The 26,314-nt window shown below is 41.5% G+C and overlaps 1 protein-coding gene across 2 annotated transcripts in view; it reads left to right on the plus strand.

The window, feature by feature from the left end:
* Nucleotides 1–1,083: 1,083 nt before the first annotated feature.
* The window catches only part of PDGFC (platelet derived growth factor C), a 164,045-nt gene continuing 138,814 nt past the window's right edge, over nucleotides 1,084–26,314 (plus strand). Inside the window, exons 1-2 of one of the 2 annotated variants that reach the window (XM_071219165.1) lie at nucleotides 1,084–1,622; nucleotides 2,262–2,495. In XM_071219165.1, coding sequence (XP_071075266.1) covers nucleotides 2,378–2,495 — 118 coding nt within the window. In that variant the 5' untranslated portion in view covers nucleotides 1,084–1,622; nucleotides 2,262–2,377. Of the gene's footprint in view, nucleotides 2,496–26,314 lie in introns of both variants that reach the window. The other variant, XM_024569253.4, reaches the window with a different exon arrangement.

Here is a 26,314-nt window from a genome sequence, read left to right on the forward strand (position 1 = left end):
GCACATGACTATAGATTAAAAGGCATTCATGAAGCATGTCTTTTACATAACAAGTCGAATTATGCTGTTTAAATTGTAAACACTCTCATTCTCCCTCCCAAGTCTACAAAACATTTTTGGAACATATTTATTGTGTAAATATGGATTCACATTGATGGTGAGGAGCCACAAAAGTGAATAAAATAGCAAGGCTGTGTCTTCTAAATTGCAAGTTCTTCAAAGTCAAAGTCTTGGCCTTATTTATTTGCCTTAATATCCTGAGCCCTGTCAAGACAGAAGTGGTAAAAGAATAAGAATGAATGAATGGGGTAGATCAGTAAGGGTTTCAAATTGGAGCTGAGCTTAGCAGAGTTCTCAGAGGAGGAAAAAGAAGAGGTCTAGGATATCTAAGCAGAGAGGTCAAGTTGGTTGGTCTCAGTGGGTGTCCAAATACAGGAAGAAGGTTTGGCATCTTCAGCAAGACTGAGCTCAGCTATTCTGAGGTCAGCTATTGGTTTGGTCCAGTAAGAGTAGGCCCCTGACTAAGCGTCCCTGGATCCCTTTTTAGGGTAGTTTTCCTCAATACGCAGTAGATGACCTTGCAAGGTCAGGAAGGGCAACTCCTTAAAAAAGAGACATTGGGGCCCCCGCCCCTATTCCAGCACAGGTATCCTTCCTTCCAATCCCTTCTGGAGCACCATCCCTGGTAGAGCCGTTTGCACTGACTTAACCAGAGGTTTGCTGGAATTTAGTGCAGCCCAACTAGAACACAACTTCAGAGGGCAGGGACTTTGCGTTTTCACTACTACATGGGGCTCCTAGAACAGTGTCTGACACGTAGGCATTCAATAAATACAGTATTTGTTAAATAAATGAATGTCGTTATTATTTGGGCCGTTTGTCTTTACTTTTCCTTTACTGACCTTACTTCAGAGAGCTGGGCACTAGAGGGAAATCTCTGAATTCCAATTTTCATTCTTCTGTTGGCGCGGAAACTCTGGCCAAGCCCTTTGGGAATGGGGATCCCCTTGGAATTTAATGACAAGTCTCGGCCACTGGGGGCGGGGAAGGAGAGTTGCAGAAAGTTCTTCCTCAGTTCTTTTTGCTTTTGCAGCACCCTTCACCAACCATCTTGCTCTTTATTTGGGGTCAGGGGCGTCCTGTGTGGAAAGGAAGCCAGGGGTCACCGCTCTGACTGCCTTCTTCTCCGGGACCCTTTGGGTCTTGTCTGTGGGAGCCTCGCAGGAACCCCAGACTGTGCCAGCACCTGTTGGACGGCCACTTGGTGGCCCTACCCAGTGGCAGAGGAGGCGACCCGGGGGTGCCCCTCCCGTAGGAGGCGACCCCCGCCTCTTCCTTCGGCCGGCCGCCTGCGGGAGAGCGGCTCAGCCTCTCGGCCCACGGCCCCCTCCTCCCGACTCCGCCGGCAGGGGGAAGGTAGAGAAGGGGAGGGGACAAACCGGAGCCTCAGCCCGCCCGGCCTTCCCTCTCTGCCCCGTGCTGAGACACGGCACCGATCCCCGCGGTTTGCACGGAGCCCGAGGCGTGGGGGGAGAGCGCCGGGAACTGCCGGAGCCCCGCCGTGACCCCGACCTGTCGAATTTGCCTGGGCTTCGAGCAGCGAGGGAAGCACCCCGAACAAGGTGAACTTTGATTGCGGAAAACTCAAGCCAGGTGCCGGGATCCGTGCTGCGGCGGTCCGGGCCGGGCTTAGGCTGCGCACGGGGCTGGGAGCGGGAGCCCAGCGGCCTCCCTCCGCCCGCGCCCAGGGCGGCCTCGGCCCGGCGTCCCCCCCACCCCTCCCGGCCCGCTCCGGCTCCTCTGCCCCCAGGACCCGCCGCGGCGCGCTCGCCTTGTTTCTTCCCCCTCCCCCTTCGGGGGTGGGGGTGGGGCGGGGGAGAGGGGCGCCCGGAGAGCCGCATCTATTGGCAGTTTTGTGATTGATCAGAAAGTGCTCGCCGCCAACTTGGCTTCTTCGCGCGACCCTTGAGTTTTCGCCTCTGTCCAGTCCCCCAGACTGACAGGTGCTCCCAGCAACTTGCTGGTGACTTCTTCGCGCTGCCCCGGCTCCCCCGCGTCCCCACCCCCCTCTTTCCTCCCTCGACTTCACCCCCACCCCCACCACTTCGGCACAGCTCAGGATTTGTTTAAACCTTGGGAAACTGGTTCAGGTCCAGGTTTTGCTTTGATCCTTTTCAAAAACTGGAGACACAGAAGAGGGCTCTAGGAAAAAGTTTTGGATGGGATTATGTGGAAACTACCCTGCGATTCTCTGCTGCCAGAGCAGGCTCGGAGCTTCCACCCCAGTGCAGCCTTCCCCTGGCGGTGGTGAAAGAGACTCGGGAGTCGCTGCTTCCCAAGTGCCCGCCGTGAGTGAGCTCTCGCCCCAGTCAGCCAAATGCTCCTCTTCGGGCTTCTCCTGCTGATATCTGCCCTGGCCGGCCAGAGACACACGACTCAGGCTGAGTCCAACCTGAGTAGTAAATTCCAGTTCTCCAACAACAAGGAACAGAACGGTGAGTCCTTCCCTCCACTCTCCCCCTTCTCGTGTCTCGTTGTGTGTGTGTGTTCCGTTGGCATTGTGCGTTGGTGTGTGATGTGCACCAGCCTGCGAGGGTATAAGCGTTCTGTACCCATGCAAATGCGCGCGGCGTTCATGGGCACGGGGCTTTGGAGGTTACGTGCAGCTTGCAACTTCGGGAGCTGCCACAAAGCTCGAACAGGGCAACAGGGGTGCCACTGCAGCCCCAGCTAGAGAGGGGACCTTCTGCGAGCGAATGTGAAGTTCAGACGCACATTGCAGGACCTCTCATTGCCAGTGTTATAAGTTCAAGAACTGCCTCTAAAAACGAATCCAAAATGAATGAGTCTTGGCATGTTTGACTTTACTCAGGTTTTTTTTTTTTTTTTAAAATTCGGGAGGGGGCTGTTCCAGGAAATGTATCAGCCGCATTAATTGAAGCACTTTTAAGTGGAAAGGCATCAATCAGTAAGTAGATAGGAAATATAGAGGTCAAGAGGCCGAATGGACGCTTTTAGGGAGAATTTTCAAAAAAAAAAAGTATTTCCCTTGTGCTTTTTTTATGTGCCTTTGTGCGTACTCCGAAGTCCTTACCTTACTGGTGGTGTGTTTTTTTTTTGTGTTGGTGAATGACTGCTATTTTGTGTGTGCGGGAAACGACTTAATCCTGCATAGGAAATGAGAATTACTTTCAGCTTTCAAGTGTACCTGAAATGTTTAGAAAACTCTCAGATGCAAGTTCCCTTGGGCTGGGATTGCTCAGAGCTGGAGAAAGGCTCCTTTCATAAAGCCAAGGGCAGCTTCAGGGTGTGTAATTTGCTTAGCCTCTGAACCCATATGATTTACATCATTCAATTTCTAAACTCTTTTTCTCTTGATCTACCATTATGAAGTCATTTTTGAGAATACCTTGTAAATAGAAATGTTATACTGCACATGAAACCACAATGTTAATGTAGGCTGTCTAAAATTAGAATATTAAACACCCTGTTTACAAGTGGTGGCTCTTAATGTTGTTTGAAAAGAAATGTACTTGTGTTTAGTGCTTTGTATGTCATCCATTGCAAGTGCAAGAATGTGTCACTTCATTAACGAGGCGAAATGAACACCAACAGCATACCTAGAAAATCCGAACGGTGTGTACTGTATTTTTAAGTCACAGAAACTTTTTCTTGATGTATTGGGGTGTTTCCAAGTTTTAACTTTGAATTTAAACTCTCTGAAGTATTCATCTTTAAGAAAGCACAGGGAGTTCTAGAGTACAAAACTAGATCTAATAAGGATTCCTGGGGCCTTTGTGCACATTATTTGTATTTGTTGTGTATGCAGCAATTTATGGTGTCACATTTATCAGACAGTGTTGATGTGGCTGCTTCTTACAACTTGCTAATATGATGGCACACGGCACCTGCAGGCTGCTTGAGTTGCTGATCAAAGGGCAGCCAAGGGATCTATCTCTAATCACAGGAGCTGCAGAGGACTGGGAGAAAGTGATCAAAGGGGCCACAGCACCAGCTGTGCCCTGGCAGGAAACAGATCAGACCAACCTTTGTTCTTTCTCATGTAAAATAAATGTCCAGTTCAAAATATTGCTTCTTCCTAGACAAATGTCTCCTGAATGACAATGCCCAACATTCCTGACTTCTGACTTCTTTTTTTTATTGTTCCTGTCCCATATCATTTCTCCTACTGCTCTGACTTATCAAGCCTGTTCTGGCATCTGTCATCTTCCTGGTTCCTTTTGCTCCTGTGCCTCTCATTGTCCTTTCCGTGCCATTATTTCTTGTTATCCACATAGCAGGATCACTTAATAATAGGCCCCAGAGCTCTCAAGTGGTCATTGGCCACTTTATGGAGTAGGTTTACACCCTTCTGAGAGGTGACTTCATTAAGCCAGGCCACACACATTCTGTTGCCATCAGAGGCTGGGCCATTGCCATTCCTAAGATGCACATGCTAAAAATAGCCTGGATGTTTCCTAATCTGTGGGCAGAGGATTGGGCTATGTTTAGCTCTTAGGAGGCTGGCAGCAGGAAGTAACTAGAAGTAAAGGAACTACTCACCTTGTAGTTTCTAGCCTAAGGAGAAGTGGGACAGCCCAGCACTAGGGGGCAATATAGAGCTATTTTCTTGCACATGCTCAGGTTGATTTTTATCCGTCAAGGTACCGAGATTTGAGGATAACAGGTAGGTGCTAAAGAAGATCCCCTTGGAATGTGAAGAAATTTGCTAGAACCTCTTCTTTTTTGTGTGGCTTTCAAGTTTTCCATTCCTTTATGTGGGTATTTTTGCCCTCATACTGAATTATGACTAATTTTTTATTGAACTACCCCTCTCCTCAATTTAGATTATTGTCTCATTCTGTAAGAACAAACCCACCTGAAGATGTCACATAGAAAAATGCTATTAGCTCAGTTTGTCCTTGCCTTATTTTTGTGGAAGGTGTTCTAAGGGCTAAATATGAAACGTCCACATTGATCTTTTGTGACTGTAGTTCGTTCCTGCTTTCAAGGACTCCTCCCCAGTGACATTCTCTTTCCTGGAGCATTCCAAAGTCTCAAATGATGTTGACTCAATCAAGTCCCCAGGTCTGCTCAGTTTCAGTATTAACTTGGTATCTCAAGTGGTGTTATACAATATAAATGAACAAACAAAACAGAAAGACTGGGAGATACAGAGAACAGATTGATGGCTGCCAGAAGGGAGGGGGGTTGGGGCACTGGGTGAAAATGGTGAAGGTATTGGCAAGTACAGACCGGTACTTACAAAACAGTCAAGGGGATATAAGGTACAACATAGGAAATACAGTCAAGAATATTGTAATATCTGTGTATGGTGCCAGGTGGGTCCTGGGAATATTGGGGGGGAGCACTTTGTGAAGTAGATGATTGTCTAACCACTATGCTCTACACCTGAAACTAATAATAAAAAAGAGAGGAAAAATGAAGTGTTATAAATGAGAATTGATTGTTATAGCCAATGTTACATATTTGGATTTAGACTGGGCATGTGGTGGTGCTTCGGAAGTACTTTTGAGGGATAAGTGTCATTTATTCTGTCATCAGTTACCTGGGTTTGGACGTACTACTGCACTGAGATTCCTGCCACTTTACTGTAAAAATAGCTTTTTCACATGACATTATACGTTGTCTTTGTGTCATTCATTCTTAGCCTTACTTCCAATCCTGAAGTCTCACATATAAACCAGTGGCCCCCAGATTTAGCTTAAAGAAGGAGATGAAAGATAAGAACACTTACTTATGTCGGGTTTCTGGTCTATACTTTTTGTACAACCATGGGAAAAATTACCGTTGTCTCTGTACACTCATTTGAGATGGGAGTGCCTACCATGAAACAAGTAAGTCCCAGGATGGCATTCTGCATTGCAACAGAAAGAATCACATACATCAAAAACCAAAGTGATCCAAGGCTTACTTAATCTATTGCATATAGTCCAAATGAATACCAATGACAAAGCTGTTGATGGAGTAGGGCCTCATCCACCTTGAACTATTGGTGAGTGCTTTTAACTTACCTACAGACTCAAAACTTGTTTCTTAGGGTTCTTATTTTCTGTAACCACTTTGAGGAAAGATTTGGAATATCCCTCTGCTAGTTAGGATTGTCCTTGTAGACATCACTTATTGTGTGTGCTCTTTTCCTTAAGGACTTCTGGGGCCTGCCTACGGGCCATGTACTGTGGAGACACATGGTCCCCTAGTCATGCCTTTCTCAGAGCCTGTATCTTGTGTTTACGGCTTCTCTGTCTCTCTTTTTTTTTCAGTGCCAGCTTTCTCCTTCTCCTACTGCCCTTGTTTCTGTAGCTAACAAAACTGTGCCCACTCCCCAACCCTTTTTAGGTGACAGCTCTGTTTTACTGAAAAACAGATAATTACAGTTCCTAGAATAGCGTCCAAGAGTAAGTTGTCTCTGACCGAGGACTAAAGGGACTTCCTTGTCAGTTAGTCTATAAGTTGTACTGTGTGACCTTTGTGACATTTATTTTTGTTGTTGGAAGCTTTTTATTTTAATTTTTTACAAAAAGCTACTTCCCCCTAGTTCTCTGCTCTGTTTGAGATAGTTGAGGAAGTTGAAGAAATGAAGTGTCATTATATAATGATGATTTTTTTTTTCACAATAGGTGCCAAAAAAGCCCCATTTATTTTATGGTAACTTTTTCTTTCTTACAAACTGTTTTGTTTTACATTTAATCTGGTGTACTTTGTGTTTACCTCTAAAAGAAAATCAGAAAGTACGAAGGTGTGGAATAAGCTTCAGGGACTAGAATATGATGCATTAAATAGCTGTAAATGGATGCTAGGGTCCCCTACTGAACTATTTTGTAGAGCTTTGTGTCAGGCACCAAAGTTCTAGCTTTGTCTATTCTTACCTCATCCTTCATGAATCCTATTTCTTGCATATCTTCTTTCTATTCTCTTCCACTCCATGATTTTTCTACCTTTGTACTGCAAAAGTTCTGTTTTATCTACAAACTTGCACAGTTTTGTAGAAACAGAATTCTGATGATAATGTGATGTATATTAAAGAAATTATAATTGAATTAACGGATTCATAATGTCTACATTTTCCCACCCCACCCCTGGCTAATGTTTTTGACTGGTAAAATTTTCTTCACAGATTTCTGTTTGTATCAACCCAAATAGCGGAAGTCATAATAAAAGTCATCTCATTTACTTAGTCTAACTTTGGTGTCTATGCTTGTTTTATTTGGCAGTATTATACATGGCCAGGATATCTCGATATGACTCTTTGTCATTTCTGTATAACTCATTTATTAAACAACTGCTGTGCATTATTTTTCCCCTACTGCCTCCAACTGCTATTTTTTCAAACTTCTTTTTCCTGTCCCATATGGACACCTCCGGTGGTTGAATTTCAGTTGGTATGCCTGTGGTTGAAGGACATGGACTAAGGAAGGATATGGCCTCTTTCAAGCCTCCTTCTTGCAGCTTCTTTGGGTCTGGCTCCTTAACGGTGTCTGAGATGGGGAAGTGGGACATGGCACACGTGACACTGCATGGCACCTCTCAGCTGGTCGCCCCTGCTTCCCTGGGCAACACTGATCAGCTGCTTCGGCATGGGTAGCACCTTCCTGTCATCTAGATTAGATAAATCTCCTTTTCAGAATGAGCTTTTTTTCTGACCAAGTCTAGATTAGCCAGGCCTCACTATCACATCAAGGTTAATTAACCACTTAGCACTTGTCATTCTTTGATATTCTTCTTGGTGTTACTTAATTAGTTAACTGTGAACCTACCTTGACCACTGCTCCCATAGAATGTGAGCTCCCTAAGACCGTGCACTGTGTCTGACTTGCGTGCGTTCTGTGGGAGCTCCAGAACCAAGAACAGGCATTCGTACATTGTATGCACCCAGTAAATACTTGCTGAATGGTTCTGGGTGTGGTGCCTTATTAGAGTATGACTAGGGTGTTGACTAGAAAGGCAGACTGTTTTTGAAGGTCTCTTTTTGGTCTTGGAAGTTCTACATTGTCCTGCCTTTTTCATAGGAAGATAAACTTGTTTATTTTGCTTGTAATGAGATATGCCAGAGTACTACTTTAACATCTTATTAAATTCAGCTGACTTTTGAACAACATGGATTTAAGTGGCATGGGTCCACTTATATGTGGGTTTTCTTTCTTCTTTTTCTTTTTCTTCCCCAATAAGTACAATAGTCCCTTCATATCCCAGGTTTTGGCATCTGCAGATTCAATCAACCACAGGTAGAAATTGTATTTTCACATTTCCAATAGAGGATTCCCAAATGTAGATTGAAAATACTGTTTTTTTGAATTTGCAGATGCAAAGGGTCAACTGTAGTTAAGTTTTGGAGGAGTTAAAATAATGTTTGGATTTTTGACCGTAGGGGGACTGGCATCCCTATCCCCTCCACGTTGTTCGAGAGTCAACTATACCATGTTGGTAGGTGAGTATATACCAAGTAAATGGTTAGGTTTCCTGGAACTGGTGCTAGTTATTCTCTTAAAAGTGTCATTGCTGAGTGTACTCCTGCATTTTCTGGAAATGGGGTTGATATGAAATGAACCAAGTACTTTTAAGAACAGAGAATTTTGAATGGCTGACTTGCCTCCAGAGTCAGTGTGCTTTCCGTCTCTTGCTTGTGGCCCACAGATGAGTTGCATAGGCTCCAAATCAGTGTAAACGTGGTGTGTGGAATGTTAGGATCGGAAGGATCCCAAAGAGCCTGTCCTCACTGATGTGTAAAGTGAGGCCTCGAAGGTTGAGGTGACTTCCTCAAGGTCACTGTTGAATACAACAATGTTAAACTACCAATGTGGTGATGTAGTTTCCTTATTTGAGAACCAATTAGACAAAAAGAATTCCATTTTAAAATTCCAATGCTTCCTATGAAAGCATTTCTTTATTATTTTAGGTGGTTACATGCTTTGCAGATTGTGAAAGGAGGTGAGACTCCCTTGATTCCGAAACATTCTTTGCAAGGGGACTAAGGAAGACAATCTCAAAATAATCACATTAATTTAATAGAACAGATAATCAGACCAATGTATGTTGTAATACTTCGGTTGGGGTAGAAGTCTGAAAATTTGGCAAATGACTTGAAATACTACCTTTAGAATTGTCACTATTATGTTAGGGCATTATTTTAAGTAGGTGTACCAGGTCCAAGGATGAATGATGTTTATTTAAAAAATTTGGCTTATTAATTGATGATGATAACGAAGATGATTGACATTGGAACATACAGTTCTATAAGGCAGAGTTTTTTTTAAAGATAATTTTGAACACTTGATTTAGTAGGATGTCTCAGTGATGAAAATACCATAGGAATGGGGAAGAAAGCAGGGCTCGGAAAGCACACCTGTTATTCTTTTGAATGGATTTAATGAGTGACCTTAATTTGTATTTACTCTATATTGTATTGAATAATCTATACAGAGATTCAGAGTTCTGTTTGAAGCCAAAAGCATCAGGAAATAAATTCATAGCTGTGGACTTGAATAGATTGCCTAAAATAGGGTTAATTTACCTTTTTAAAAATATTTGTTTGTGGTTCCTAAATTTGAGGACAAAGGAGCTAAAAATTATAAAGAGGAGTTAAACTAGTTATAGTTATCATTAAAGCCGACTTATTAAGAGTGATATGTCTTGGTAGCAGCAGCTCATTTTGTCTTTGACTGATGAGCATACATGTTAAGTTGAGCTTAGCCTATTTGACCAGTTATCTGACTTCACCTAAACCTCATGTGCCATCTTCCAGCGGTTATTTCCAGTGCCCTGGTGACTGAGCAGCTTCCTCCCTGGACATTTGCCTGGTTTCTAAACTGAACCATCTTTGCCAGGATGGCTTCGGTAATTTTGCTTTCTTGGTGTTAGGCTTAAATGTGTTTTATTTTGAAAATATGATTTTTTTTCTTGTATTTGATTTTTTTCCCTGTTGAATAGTAGCTCAGCCATTTCTCAGTCAAATAAGGTGTATTGGGTTGATGCTGGGTTTTGGGGGGGCAGAGGCAAAGCAGACTCTGGTTTCTTGAGGGAAACCAACATCCCAAGCAGCACAAGGCACTTTAATGGTAAGTAAAGGATCTAAACTTGCATTGCTGTTTAGGTGGAAGTTGGTTCTTGTGATATAGTGAGGAAAAGAGTTTCTTGAGACCTGTATGGTAGGATGGGGATTTGTGATGAACTTCATTAACGGTGCAAAATGAAGGGGCTTCCCCTCCTGATTTTCCCATGTCCCATCTCTCTTTCCTGCATGGAAAAGGTCCAATCTTGTCTTCAGTAAGGCCAGCATAAAGGCCATTGTTGAGAGTTTTTGTTCTATATGAAAGTTTAGTCCAGTCCTGCATCAGGCTAGTTTATCGTGTTCCTGGCTGTAATCAGTTTACTCCGCCTCCCTCCTGGAGCCTGTGTGTGGAGTACATATGGCCATTGGCCATGCGGCTGCTAAGGCCACAAGGCTGTGGAGAGAGGACATGTGAGTGCATGGGGTGCACAGGTTCCAGAGAGAGGGAGAGAGAGAAAGAAAGAGAGAAAGAGAGAGGGAGAGATTCTGTGTTACCCAGAGGTTATAACCAGAAGCTTTGTTTTGGGATGAACCAGGCACTTTTTCAAAAGAATCAGTCAACTTCCCAAGCTTTCACAGGCTTTGGATGGGTGTATACCCCCTAGTTAGACTGAACTCCCCCTGTACTCACTAACAATCCAGTACTGGAGTGGGGAAAAGAGGAGTGTTAATCCCCTTGGCAAGGCCTGCTGCAATCCCCTAGAGTGTGCAACCAGGCTTCCTGATGGAGCAACCAGGCTTATGCTCCCCAATATATTAAGCTCAATGTCTAAGTCCCTTTGCTCCCCTTTTCTTATTAATAATTGGTTAAACACTGATGATAACAGTAACAGCTCCCAGGAAGGACACAAAAAGGGCAAGGTTTGGATGCATTCTTTGGGGGGAGTTGAATGGGTCTAAAGAGCTCTTAGCAAGTCTCTGGTTTTATAATGCTTAAAATAGTGACTCTCCAGGAGCGCTTGCTAGGTGCTGCACTGTGCTCAATGTTTGCAGACAGTATACAGTTATCTTTATAACCTCCCCATGAGTTATTGGGAGAAACAGCAAGACTTCACCGGCTCAGGAGCTTAGCCAAGGTCCCACAGCTGGTAAGCGTTTGGACTTAGGTCTGACTCCAAGCCAGGACTCGGAGCCACGTGCCTCCTCCTTCGTGAGTTAAATGGTCTAATGTTTTATTAGAACATTGTTTTTTATTCAGCAAATATTTATGAGCATCTGCTCTTGGCTAAGCTCTGCCCTAGGTGCTGGGGCCATGAAGAACGAGATTCAGCCCCTGCCCTTGAGACGTTCTGTCCAAGAGGGGATGGCAGATCCTGTTTTTTAATCTCATGGTCTATTAGTTCTGCACTCCATGTGCTATGGGAACACAGTTGCTTTAGTTCAATTCAAAAATTCTCTACTGATTGACTAAATGGTTGATTCTGCTGGGGGGAAAAAAAAGTGCAAAGAGTAAAGTTCCCACAGAGGAGGTGACTTATTTTGAAGTGGGTCTGAGAGGGAAAAGAGGAAAGCATTCTGGGCAGAAGGAGCAGCCTGCAAAACAACAGAGGCATGCAAAGGCCTATCATGTGAGAGACAAGAAGAGTCCAGTGTTGAGGATGAGTAGAGGCAGGAAAAAGGTGTCCTGGGTATATGTATTCAAAGACTCTGATGCCGTTTTTAGGGCATGCTTCCTCCATAACTTCTTGTTAACAAACAGAATAAAAGAAATGGGAGCTTTCATGTTTCAGTTTTAGTCAAAACCCTTCATTTTCAGTTATTTTCTAAGTGGGCATGTAGTAGCAGAGTTCTGCTTTGGTGTGTATAGTTAACTACTATTGTGGGAATTTTCTCCCAGTCATTAAGCATGTTTGGAAGCTCTGAACTGGTGAGAAGGTCAGGCTGCACAGCCTCAGTTACACTCGCATAAGCTAAGCCTGCGTCCACACTACTCTCTGCTGCCTTCTTTATGTAAACAAAGAGCTATTTTCACACTTCATTCACAAAATGGCTGGCATGCGGAATGAGCCTGGCAGAGGGATAAGGAGATTGTGATAAAAGGGAGGCAGCATGCAGTGCACCAAATTAGTGTAATGAAGCTATTACATTGCAAGAAGTAAAGAGCCTTAACACTTTTAAGGGGAAGAACTTCAAGTTTTGTGGAAAATCCATTCCTTTTCATTGAGTAATTGCATCATTTCTCTAGTGAGGTTCATGCTGGTCCCTTGTATACGAGGCTAGAAATATCTTGTGGTATTTAAGGGTTGGAAATGAATGGATTCTCTTGGCGCATGTGATATCTAGATGTCCTGCCATTTTTTTTTTGAAGCTATGCTCTTTGCATTCTAGGAAATCCTTGTTCCTGAGTGGATACTATTTTGAGCTTTTCATTATTTGCAAGATGGAGCTATGCTTCTGTACTTAAATATGCCCAGCTGGCCAGTGCACCTGCTTTTTGAGTCACGACAGAGATCAGAAACCCTGAACAACGGAAGTCGGACTTCTGTGGTACTTATCTCATGTTGTTTCTGCAGTTATTTTTTGTTGGGTACTTATAAGGACATCTGTCTTTTAAAGAGCCATATTATTTATCTCCACCCCCCCACCCCCCAACTGAGGAATAAATCACAGCTTGTTTCCCCTACTACCACAGACATTCATAGTCCGAGGTGATTAGAAATGCAAATTGGGAATCATTAGAGCATTATAGTTTCTTTTTTATGGCAGCGGGCAATGTTTAAAATCAATGTACTAAGAAGGAACATTGCTTAAAATGTGGTTAAATTGTGAACAAACAGGAAGAAAGCAATAGTCCGTTGCATGCTAGAAATTTCTAACCAGGTTTGGAGAGAGGGAAATCTGCTGGGTTCATTTATGCTTTATCATGCTTTCAACCCAAGACATGATGACAGGTAGGGTGCCAATTGTTAGAGAACATAGGAAGTAACTTCTAGACTTTTCAAACTGGTTTATGGAAATATACTAAGGACTCCATCTTAACTAGAGTGTGATTTGATATCACACAATCATTCAAAGGACAAATATGTGAACACTATAAAAACAAGAAAAAAAATGGCTAGTGCTCGTATCAAAAGCACAGCTCCTCACCTCCAGAGCCGGAGATGGGGTGTATGAGAGGCCGATTTCTTCTGCTGGAAATGTGTTTGCAGTGTAGGTAATAAAAGGCATTGGGGGATGCTTCCTATTAAATATGTATTTTGTTAGTGGCTTTACTTATATTTATAAAGAAAAATTCACTCTATTTTTGGAGGCCTACATGAAAATGAATTGCCTCTGTACTACAAGAGACCGGACTTCACAGCACACTGGTGCTTTTATAGTTTCACATGTAGTCTTAGATGTTATAGATATGTGTGTATGGGCTCAACCGTATCTTTACTTTGTATCAAAAAACTGTCTGACTATTGCTAGAAAAGTCAACAATCGACAAATAACAGGTGGTTCCCAGGTCAAAGCTGGCCAAGATATTGGGTGTTGAGAGAGTCTAGATACCTAACTGAGAAATGCTAAACCTTGAAGAAGTGGCTATAATCTTAGTTTTCTTGAGAATATTAATAGGTTTGAGGTTTATAGGCATGATTGAGAATGTAAAATTAGAAATTAAATATTCAGTAGGCCTTTTTTTTAAACTGCTTTTTCTTCATGGTAGAAAAATTTATCTTTAATCTGTACCGATAACTTTTAATGGGCATCAGTTGGGCACCCCATTAAACTAACCGCTTTAAAATGGTTTCCTTTTAGAACTAACATTTACATCCTAGGAAATCAATTAGGGTGTCTGGATTTCACATTTCCTTCAATCTTTGCTTGCAGTCACTTCTGAATGGTCAACCTACCATAACAGAACACTCAGAGGTGTAAATCTTCTGGAAGAAGTGCAAATGCCACACTTTTACTTGGAAAAAATGGAAAAACAGGACTTACTTAATGTATTTGCCGAACATTTCAAACTGCATACACCGCAGGAAATATTTCTGGTGTGTGGGAATGTGTGGTGTTCCCAAACTACAAACATTGTTTTGAAAGTTTCCCCGGCAGTGGTGAATTATATGAGACCACGTCCATCTAAGGGAAGCTTGTTTAACGGGCTTGTGGTTCTGGGGCTCGTTCAAACACTCTTAGACAAAATAAAGGGAATGGATGTAATAACTGCTTTATAGAAAGGCCATAAAAAGGTACAGGGCCATGTAAACAAATTGGGTCATTTACTAGACGCTGAAGTGACAGATCTGCAGTCCAAATTCAGGGGGGTGTGTTACGTTTCTCAGGACGGGGATCATGTTCTATCTGGACAATGGAGTGACTAGCTTATTTTTTGTTGGTTTGTTTTTCTTTACTGCGGGAGAGCCCGTGATTGCTATTTCATACTGCAGTTTGAATGCGCACTTAACATGTTGAGCCTTTCCTTTATCTTTGTTCGGCATTTGACAATGGTTCAGAAACTCATGTGTGAAGAGTTGGGTTGACCTGCCTTTTGGTAGCACTGGGTTCTCTTCGAGGGACATAGAATGATTGAAATCGAAATTTCCCTTCTGGGTTCAGACGTGTCTAAACTAATTGTGAAAAAATTGTTTTGGCTTACAAGAGTAGGCTCAAAACTACAACTATGTAAAGTAGAAATCCAGCAACAGTTATAATTTACAGTCACTTACTCTGCCAGTCTTATAATAAAAACACTATTGTAACCAATCTATTGGGACATTCATTTGTCTTACTTGAGACACAGATAAAAAGGCCTGTTCCAGGTTGTCTTGCATTAGAAAGCTGTTTCATTGCATTAGGATATTGGTTTGCCTCCTCTGAAACTGGTATGAGGGTGTATCCGGGCATTCCGATAAAGGGGAGGAGGGTGGGTGGGACTGCAAGGATGTGTGGCATTGAGCTTTGGGGGTGATGACTAGTGGCAGTGGAAGCCAAAAAATAAATTTGGAAATTGAAGTGAGGAAAGGAAACTAAATAATTTCTATGTTGATATCATAACATTTATTCATTCTGTAATTTCTCTCAATCAGGGTTGGCTCACTTGGCCTTAAAGGAAGTGGATTGTGTAAAAAAAAAACCTCAGTAAAAATCAATGAGCCTTTCTAAGTTTTAAAAACTGATGGCATCATACCATACTGGCAACTTTTAAGTGTTACTGCTGGAAGTTTGGCAGCAGAAATAACTGTTCCAGCTCCACAGGCCTACAAAACAACGGACAATGGTGGATATTATAGTTTCTGTGTAATGTGTGACTTGCTGTTTCCTTTTTTTTTTCTTTAATGAACAACTTCAGGCTAGATGGCCTTAAGTCTGTGAAAAACTTAAGATCTGCCTTTAAATTGGATTCTCCATGATCTTGAAAACAACAATTCACATCTTTCTGCTTTGTTACCCACTCACCTCTTTTATATCACCCAGAGTTCTGCATAGTTGTTTACTATCTGATAAAAACTCTGCAAACTGAGGTGTGTACCACAAAGTGATACAAGTACCTGCCTGGGACCATGAGGCATTGTGGGAGATAGGAAGTTGATTTAGACTGAGTTACTGCTTTCAAGTTGTTTATTTTGAAAAAGGGACATAAGACATGAAGCTAGCTATAATACAGAATACACTACATCGTTTGGGGGGAATTCAAAGAAAGCCAAGATTATTTATAGAAGAGCCATTAGAAAGGCTTAGAAAAGTGGTTAGAGGAGAGGGGGCTGGAAAGATGAGCAACAGGTGCACATTCAGAATCAAGGGTGGGGTGGGGCAGATTTTAGGAGATGGGAACTAGTGAGCAGATATATGGAATAAGAAAGTATGAGAAATTCATGCAGTCTCATGTGTAGTTTGTTTTGACTGAGGCCTCATAAATAGATTCAGTGGGTATGTCATGAGCAAAGGAGGCACAAAAGGAAGAACACTGATGCATCACTTAGGTGTAGATAATTGCCCGAATGATTCTTCAGGCTTTGGTGTGAACGCCATTTTGGCCTTCCCACCCAGTTATTCAGGCTACATATTATGAATTAAGTCTCATTCCTCATTGTATATAGGAGATAGAGACAGAATGAAGATTGATAAAAAGTAAAGAATAAAGTTAGAAGGAATAGGAAATCCCATTTGAGCATAGAACTGTGAACAGGAGGTAGTGAAGTAAAGAAAAAAAAGAGAGGGAAAAAATGTAAAAGGGAAAAGGAGAAGAGAGGAGGGAGGGGGAGGGAGAGAGGGAGAGATAGAGAGATAGAGATAGAGAGAGAGAGAGAGAGAGAGGAGCAAGAAGCTGTAAGGTAGGGTGAAGGCTGCCAAGGAAGGAAAAGGAGAAAAGTCAAGGAAATTGGCCTACAGTATAAAATACAACACATTAAAGAAAATGAGGACCAATGAATAAACAGCCTATGATATTTCGGTGGTGACAGAAAGCAAAACAAAACCCTTTGGTGTAATGAGGGGTATAAGTGGGAGGAAGACTGCCTGTGGAGTAAAGTGAAGAAGTTAGACATAGTGTTTAAGACTTTGTGAAAGTTTTAGTGATCGAGGGAAGGAGATTTTGAAGTGGTTCCAGAATGGAGGGGCAAAAAAAGAGTAAAGAAACATGCTGTGTTTCTTTGTTTACTTGTTCGGGCAGTATGGGAAAGATCCAGAGGAAAGAAGAAGGTTAAATATGTAGCACAAGATAAGACGCACGGTCTGGAAAGCTCTGGACAGTTGCTGATGGAACACAGGTGAAATGACAGCAGAGCATCAAGCAGCATATCAAGTTCTTGCGGTAAGAACAGAGCATTCCTGGTAGAGAAATGGGAATTGAATTGTGCAGGAAGTGAGCCTGGAGACAAACTTTAACCACATGAAAGAGTGAGAGAAGATGCAGGTGAAATTTTAGCAGTGGTTCCCTTGCAATGGAGTTGGATGTTTTGGCTCAGCCTAGTTAAAGTAGAAGTATAAACAATATTAGAGAAAAGATAACAAAAATAGATGTCTTTGCTTGGTCAGTCCATGTGGAGGGGTAACAAGATGGCAAGTTTTGGGATATGGAGTGTAGCGGGGTTTTGGCAGGTAAACAAGAGTCCTGGATGCAGTGGGACGAGCTGGAATCCTATAGTAGGAAACAGCAGTGATGGGGAAGGGAGTGATATATGGAAAACTAGCAAGAGAATGAGAACTAGCAAGAGAACTAGCAAGAGCTTTTAACCTTTGAAGAAGCTGCAGAGACTTTAAAAAGAACCCTGGAAGGCCTTGGCCAGGTATCTCAGTTGGTAAGAGCATCATCCCAATACACCAAGGTTGTGGGTTCGATCCCCTATCAGGGCACATATAATAAACAACCAATGAATGCCTAAATAAGTGGAACAACAACTTGGTGGTTTTCTCTCTCTCTCTCTCTCAAAAAAAATCAATAAAAATCCCCATGGAGATTCAAATTAAGTGGCCACTTTAATGTCCCTTACTTTATCTTTCTGGGGCTGGCATCCATTAAAGCCATAAAAAATTTGTTGGAGATAGGTTCAGGTTATAGTAATTGTTTGCTGAAGGAGGGAATATACTTTATTAGGCACTTGCCACTTTCCAGGGAGGGCTATGTTCTGCGTATGTTCACATAGTAGGGATCTTGTGTGCTGCCATCACAGGCAATCCTTTTTATGTTCCTATCATCGTTGGTGACATGTACATGCAACTGGTGTGATGAATAACCATGACACTTGAGTCTTAATCAAAATACAAGCTTTACTTTCATTGCTCCTGAATTTTACTGAACAGGAGGGAAAACTTCCCCTATCCTAGGATGAATATTTTTGTAAGAACATGGGTTTTCAGCTCACTCAAAAGATACAGAATTCTAGAGTAACTTGAAATATAAACACCCCTATGATTTAGAAACTATTGCACAGTCCTTTGCAATAATTAAAACACCCAGTGTGACAGCCTGAGATCCCTTCACTTCCTACCTGCACCTGCTTCTGTGTGGCAGCCTGTCTGGGAGTGGACGTGGGGTGGAGGGGCAGGAAGGAGCCTTGATCTGTCTGAGGGATTCAGCATTCATGGAGCAGCCTCCTACTGCCTGTCACTTTGGTGTCCCCATAGCTGTCTTGTTTGTACCTCAATCCCATTCTGACATCTAATTACACATATGTTTAGAGGACTCCCTATTTCTCATAGTCAGGCTTGCTTTCAGATCTCTGAGTCTGAGTATGCAACTGAAAACTAATGGTTTTTGTCCCATTTAAATATAATTATTTTATAAAACTTCTATTTGTTTAGTTTTTAATATTTATTTATCTTTTTTAGAGAGAGGGGAAGGGTGGGGGAGAGAGAGGGAGAGAAACATCGATGTGAGAAGGAAACATCAACTGGTTGCCTCTCGTGTGTGCCCCAGCTGGAGACTGAACCTACAACCCAGGCACGTGCCCTGACCAGGAATCGGACCCACAACCTTTTGCTGTGCAGACATCCAACCCTCTGAACCACACTGGTCAGAGCCCTTTACCAAATTTTTTAAATGTATGATAAAAAGATGAAACAAGCACAGAATTATTGGCAAATGAGGGAATAAATATTACATTTCTATTTTTAAGTTGCTATATTTATCTTTATAATTTCTGCATTCTCACTGTGATTGACCCACACCAGGTGCTGCTGGTCACCTAAACTGTGGCACAAGTGTCCTTATTCTTTTTTCTACATCAGGCTTTCCTCATACCCTCCCACCCCCAATTGATCATATATAGGAGGCAGATGCCAGACAATCTTCCTAAAGTAGAGTTATGGTTGTGTTTACTTCCTTCAAGCTTAGATCCGTGCTTCTCAGACTCCAATATTCATACACGTCACTTGCAGACCTTCTTGAAATGCAGATTTGGATTTTTCAGGCCATTGGTGGTGCCAGAGAATCTGCCTTTGAGCAAGCTCCCAGGTACCGCCCATGCCACTGCATTGAGCACCACACTTTGAGTCAAGAGGGGCTACTCTGGTTTTCTGGAGGCCTGCTGTGGTCTCACCCTAGTCTTTCTGATGAAAAGATTGCACAAAGCCGATCTCTGTTCACCACAGAGATGACTCCATACCTTTGCTCTTGCAACTCTTCTAACCAAGAAGCCACTTCAAGCCAGTAAACATAAAGTGCCTTGTGTTCTAGGTACCTTGGCACATCCTGAAAAGTGATGAGCAAAATGCAGTTCTTAGAGTATGTTGACAATCCATGTGGCTTGGCCTACACTAGAGATGCACTTAGAATAGTGGAGGAGCCCAAAGATGTTCCATTTCCTGGTTATGACAGGCTTCTCCTGAGGCCATTATTTAAGTCAGGTCTTGAAGGATAAAGAGAATTCACGAGGAAAGGTGAGAGCTCTAAGCAGAAGGCAGAGACTTGTGAGAGAGCACAGGTCTATTAAAAAATCAGCTCCGTTTGCTGGGAAATAAGATGGAAACATATGATTAATTAGGAAGGACTCTGTCTGACATACCAAAGAGTGTGTTTAGACATTATCCGTTGGACCTAGGGAGAAGGTCATACGCCTTCTGTGCTGGTTCCTAATGGTAAGAACCTAGTGGTAAGGCTCATATTTGTATGCCTCTAACAGATCAGTAATTATCCACTGAATGATCCAGTTTGGATTTCTTTTTTTGTTCTTTGCTTTCCAAAAACAAAGGACAGAGAAGCCCAAGGCAGGAATCCAGTTTAAAGGCAGTTGCAATGGTTCACATGCCAGATGATGAACAGAGGGACCACTTTCGGCCTGTGGGGAGAAAGAAAGGATAACCGTCATCTCTCCTTTACTCTGTGCAAAGCCATGGACTGTATTTAAGGCCAAGCCTGGCAGGTGCTTCCCCCATAAAGCCTTCCTGTTTCTCGCAGTCTGGGATGTCTACCTTGTCTAAACTCCCAGGACAGTGCAGAAATTAGCACTTTCTACCTTAAATTACCTTAAATTCTAATGATACGGGTCTTACCCCCATAATTTTTCAGTGTCACACAGTAAAATGTGAATTAATCTTTAGCTTAGTGTCACAAGGGATGGAGGATCTTTTAAGTGAAGTGAAAACAGCCCACGTAGACCTAATGCAGCCAGTTCTGTTGTAGCGTTGGCATTTGTCCTCGTAGGTCATCATCAATGGACTGAAGAAGTCATATGCCTTATTTCACAACCAAGGGATGCAGCTAATGTCTGGCTTCATTTTGAGGAACTAAAAGGGGACACACTGGAGGGCCTGTTCATCTTTCTGCTTAGACTGAGTAAAATGAATGTACAAAGGAACTTATTGGCAAAATTATAATGATGACTGCTTAGAATGCTATTTCCTCACCAACAAAAAGAAACATATCCTTTCCAGGAAAATCATTTTTAAACAGGGAACTTTGTGATAACCTTTATGGCAATCAATTTATTATAAGGAGAGAATGGCTATCAAAATCCATTTTCAATTGTTTTAAATTATTTTCCCCTTCTTTTCTGTCTAGTTACCATAAAATATATTCTTATTTTAGTTTGTTTTTCTTCTTCTTTTTTTGCTTTGGGGTTTTAAGATTGACCACAGTGACTTATCCCACAGAAGGCAAAAATCTTGAAAAAGTCATTATTTCACAAATCACTCAAAGAATGCATTTTTTTTCTTGGAAATAAAGTCGATTTTCTCAGCCCTGGTCATATGAGACTATGGGCAAGTAGTCCCTAGTCTGGCATGTGGACAAGACAGAAGCAGGCTCTGGAGAGAGAGAGTTCAAAATCCATGGCAGTGAGCACATGTTCAGTATGCCAATATTTACGGTGTCACAACCAAATTAAAACCACACTCTCTGCTATGTACACGAGTACAATACCCAGACTACACACGTTTATGCCCATGTTTCTCAGCAGGTTGAAGACAATACAAATGTTTAGGACTCTTAGAGACCAGACTATTTATTTATGTTCATTTTATTCCACTCTTTGAGGGAGAGTGGAATGTCTTCACATTCTGAAGTCAGTCAGAATTAGAAGGCATGGTATTTAGCACGGTGAAGGCTGACTGTGATGCCATATGCGGTGTATTCAGTCAGCTGCATCTGGAACGCTTAGTGCCTGTGCTGGGGGCCGTTAACTGTATTGGTTTCTGAGAGTGAATGTGGACTGCTTCTCAGGTAGATGGGTAATTCTCAGTCTTTCATATGTAGTGTTTTACTCATGCTATGAGAGAACCTGTTTTGAAAATAAATAGACACACTTACTTTGGGTAAAAAAGACATGTTATATGTCTTTTTGTGGCAACTTTTAAAGTTGATACATTTTTAAGAAAAAAAATTCAGAAGCATTGTTGGAATACATCTCATTTCCCCACTTTTACAAGACAAAGAAATTTAGTAATTTAAAATATAATCAATAACACTACTATGAACTTGTGTAGCAATATAAGTGACAAAGATAATACAAGAACTACAGAGGTATCATTGGAAATAAGTTTTGGAGAAGATGGCATGTCGCGTTTGCTTGTGGATATGACATCTGAGTGGGAATGCATTATTAATGACCCTTTTGAGAGCACTAAGTCCTTTCTAGATTCCTTCTGCTTCTACACCAGCTGAGACTCTGTCATCTAGAAAACAACCTGGGCAGGAATCCATATCTTTAATAAGTTGGCAATTCGGCTCTTTCAGAGATAGTCTTTGAACTTAGTATCAGCTGAAAGTTTTTCACAATTGGTGATGCAATCTTTGGTGCAAGGGGGAGCTTTTCTCATTTGTAGGATAAAAGAAAAAAATTAAGAATAATTGCTGTGTGAGCAAATCAAGCTCAACGATGTAAATCTTTCTTTTATGGTGGGATAGGATCTAAGGTATTCAAGAAGTTATTTTATTTTTTTAGTTCAGTAATTTAAACGTTGTGCTTAGCCTCTTTTTTTGGTCCTCCAAACATTTGTTATTAAGGTTTCCTTTGGTGCCTCCTTAAAAAGACAAAATTCAGCATGTTTTCCTTATAAATACTCGTCTTAAACATAGACAAAACAGAAAACAAACTTTCCCATTTTTTCAGACTAATTATTCACTTGTTTTATGCCCAAGATCTTAAAAATGATCACAGGTTTTTCTGATCTTCCTTTGTCTTATTTTGGTGCTGAGAAAGGAAAAAAAAAATTCTGCCAGTTACTCTGGGTGTTTAAATCTTGTGCTGATTAATACGAATGCCAAGGAAATTGCCTTGGTCATATGGGAGAGGGTTGAGGAAGATCACTGGCTTTTGCAGTTCACTGGTAAGTCAGTTTCCTGGGTGTTTAGTGTTAGGTGATCTCATCAGCAATGTCTTAGGCATTAATGGATAACATTCCAGTACTGCCAATAATTTTAATGAATAAGCAACAGTACACTTTTATTTAAATGTTCTTGAAGATTTCTATTTGAGTTTCTATATAGTAATAAATATTGATGTCTACCTCAATGACATTTGACAAATAAGTATTCCATTCCCTAAGAAACTTGGTAGTATATTATATGTCCATTTGTGATAACTAATTTGTAATTTAGCCTAACTTTTATCATTATTTTGTCACTTAATATTCTTTATTACTGACTGTTTCATGACTTTTCTTATATTTTAGTGGAAATGCTATATTTATTTAAGTATATGGAGGATGTTGATAAAATCACGTATTTAGTAAATGCTCTAGAAAAAAGTTTTGCTTATTTGAAATACCCAGTATTTTATAATCCAGCGAATCTGCTCTTTGCCTAAATATTTTGTGTCTTATGTTCTAAACAGGGCATTTTTTTGATGTGACCAACACTTGTCATTTCACTATTTTATGGGGGTGAGGGGAATCTGAAACAGAAGAATATTTCTGGGGCTGGATTTGGGTTTTTCTTTTCCAGTTTAGTCATTTCACTGTCTCTTTGCTTTTAAAATGTATGCTAGCAATGGTCCGCCCAAAGTATTTACATGTGGAGCATTTTAGGGGCCTCATACATCCATGGATTTAGGAATGACTTATTTTGAATCCTTGTACAATGACTCTGTGGCAAATAGCAAGGATTTTGTATCTTTCCAACCCCAGACTGTGGATCTCCAGGCTAAGATTTTGGCTGAAATGAGGAAGTCGTTTCTCTGGGTAGATTAATATCATAAAACTAAGGCAAGCTCAGGAATAGAAGCAGGGGTTGCCCTCTCTTCATGGTGCTGTGCCATTTGGATTGTATGTGGTTGATTAGTATGATGGCCTTGAGTGTGAAGTCACTCCGGGGTCCTGGTTAACTTCTGCCCCATGAGACAGTTTCAGAAGAAACTTGCCCTTTCAAAAGCTTGTTCAGTCAGAAAGGAAACACTGAGAATCCTACAGTCACTAATCACAGCTTGCATGGCTAATAGTGACTTTGAAATCAAAGTGATAATATGTTGGGATAGTCAAAAGCAACCATATATAAATACGGAAATATGTGTGTTGCATATTCCCTTTAAACTGTTTGCCTGTATTGATTGTGACAGGTGTTCAGAAGTGGAGAGAGCTAATAAGTGAATTTTTAAAATTACAAAAATGTGAACCGCTGATTTTATTTGTTACAATGACATATTAATTGGCATTCTTGCTTTGACCTTTTTTTGCCCATTTTTACCAATTTTACAATTCGGCATTTTTCAAAATTTAAAGTCATTTAGCAATTATAATCATTTCAGAGACCTATGATTTTTTAGTGTAAATAGTATTTTCCAACTCAACACTGCTTTTCAAATTTCCTCTTGAACCTTTGGGGAGGAGAAACAACACTCTGTTCTCTACTTTTCAGGTTTGTTCACTACTGTGTGTGAATTAAACTGACAAAGACAGATAAACAGGAAAAAAGAAACATGGATTTTTGTTAATATTTTAAATTGTATGCGCACACAGCCTTCCCAGAATGTGATGAAAAACACAGAGAAGCAACTAAACTCGGCAGCTTACATGCCGCTTTAACAAAGCGCTGTGCATTGTGGTAAAGTGCCTTGGAACTACATGGGGGACCCAGATGGTTCCTAGGGTTCTTTTAGTAAGTTCTGTTTATACACTCCCATCTTGGGGCCTGCTCTCCGTCTGCAGGGATAAGGGGAGCTCTTCTCACGCTGGTGCTGGAAATGGGGAGACATTGACACCACCATCACAAACAGAAGTTCATGCTTTGCTTTGAGGAAGATAAAGAGCAGGGAAGAGAACTTTTCCTTCATCTGTTGATTCTCAACTGCCTTCAGCTCAAAATAATTCTTATGCCAAAGTGGCATAATTTGGGTGGCATAGTCTGGACCATGCCTTCATATTGGTTACAGCATCTGACTTTTTCTACTAATATACGTAGCCTAGAAGAAAGGGTCACAGGGGATCCTGGCGTAGTTGGGAACACTGGTGCTTGTGTACCCCTGAGTAATGCCTCTCTTATTTTCTGGTCCACGCTTGCTCTTCCTGTAGGTAAAGTTGAAAGTTACAAATAATGTGTCATCCACTTTCCACCTGCTTTCACCAGGACTCCATCTGCACCACCTCATGTGTTTCCTCAAGCATGGCCGTGGAGAGGGGCTGGGAGAGCAGTTAGACACCTCATTTGTGCCATTCTTGATTTCCGTAGAGAATCACATGTCATTCTAGTAATACACGGTTAGGAAAAGTGAAACATTCTGACTCATTTTATTCTGGTTTTGCACAGTATAGAAAATCTCTTGGCTAGGAAGGAATTCCTGTTCAAACTGCCAGTCCTCCTGAACAATTCTCTTCCCTTGAACAGGTAGTTCTCTCTTTGCGTAGACATTCTTCGGGGCTTAGCTGCCGAGTAACCTCCTCACCCCTCATTAATAATTTCCTGAGGTTGGTTTGTTATAAAGAAACAGTGCAGCACAGACGGTGTGTGAGTGAGTAAGTGAGTGAGTGTGTGTGTGTGTGTGTGTGTGTGTGTGATTACTCCTTAACGACCAGCTGAAATGGTATTAATGCTGTGAAGGAAAAAACAAATGAGCATTCGATTCCTTCCCCATTAGTTTGCATGTTAATCAAGGAGATCACACACTTAGGCAGAAGATAATGAATGCTTTTTCACCTCTCTCCATTATTCAAATTAAACAGTTCATTTTCAATATTGTACACACACTTAAATGGATTGAGTATTTAAAGAAATAACCCTGATTTTTTTTTCAAAGGCTCCTTAATGTCAGAATACCAGAGAATAAATTTGTCTCTTTTATGTTCATAATGGAAGAGATTTTCTCTCTCTCTGGACTTGAAGAAATCACCAACGAATTGAATGTGTTTGGTGATGGGCATTTGGGCTTCCACTCTTCTGTACTGTAATCCGTTCTCACCTTCCTCATATTCCAGCTACACATGCCATCAGTGAGCTTAACACTGGTCCCATGGTGGTCAGTAGAGCAATAAGCCTTCCACGAGAAATGCTGTCAATTATACAGAGTTGTCTTTCCTCATGGGATATGGGGCAGTGATCAAAGTGTGGGGCATATCCCCCACAGGAATATGCCCACACTATAATGTTAAATCAAAAAGCACGGCAAAAATAGGATTTAAAATATTTTTATATACCCCTACATAAATTTTTCCACGTATGTAGAAAGACCAGAAAGAAAAATACTAAAATGTTATTAGTATTTTATCTACAACGGCTAGAAGCAGTGAAGCTATTGATATTTTACTTCCTAAAATACATTTAGTATTTCCTATATGTTCTATAATGATCTTATATTACTACCACGTGGAAACAAAATGTGCCAATTTTTTAAAACCTAATTTCAACAGCAGGGAAGGGGTGGGGGGGCAAACACAAACAATTTTCTTCTAAAGGAAAGCCCCTAAAATGCAAGACTGGTTTTCAGAAGCCTAGGAGATGGCATTACTGAAGGTGGCCCTTCAGGGGTAAGGCTTAAAGCTGGCTCTTAGTGTTACTCTAGGGGCTGGATGTGGATACAGTCAAAGCAGTAAGGCTGTTGGGACAGTCGGCAAGGGAGACCCATCACAACAATTATCCATGTTGTTTTTGGCACTTTCCAGGAAGTGTTGTTTTCACAGGCCCTACGAGTGTTGTCTGGGAAGAACGAAGATTGCTGCCAGCATTTGGCACCATATGGGATTTTCTCCTTTTCCTTTTTATTTTTTAAACTTAGTGTGTAGTCTGTACATCCTGCTATTAAGCCTTAAAGATCAAGAAAATATCGTGGGCTTTTTTGTACGCTTGTTGGGAGCATCTGGAGCATGCCATTGGGTTGCACACCGCGGGCTTTGTTTGCAGACAAGTATGTGGTATAAACCACGAAAACAACCTTTGCCTTCCTTTGCAGCTGCATT

This window comes from Desmodus rotundus, chromosome 9 (assembly GCF_022682495.2).
Source record: "Desmodus rotundus isolate HL8 chromosome 9, HLdesRot8A.1, whole genome shotgun sequence".
Taxonomy (NCBI): domain Eukaryota; kingdom Metazoa; phylum Chordata; class Mammalia; order Chiroptera; family Phyllostomidae; genus Desmodus; species Desmodus rotundus.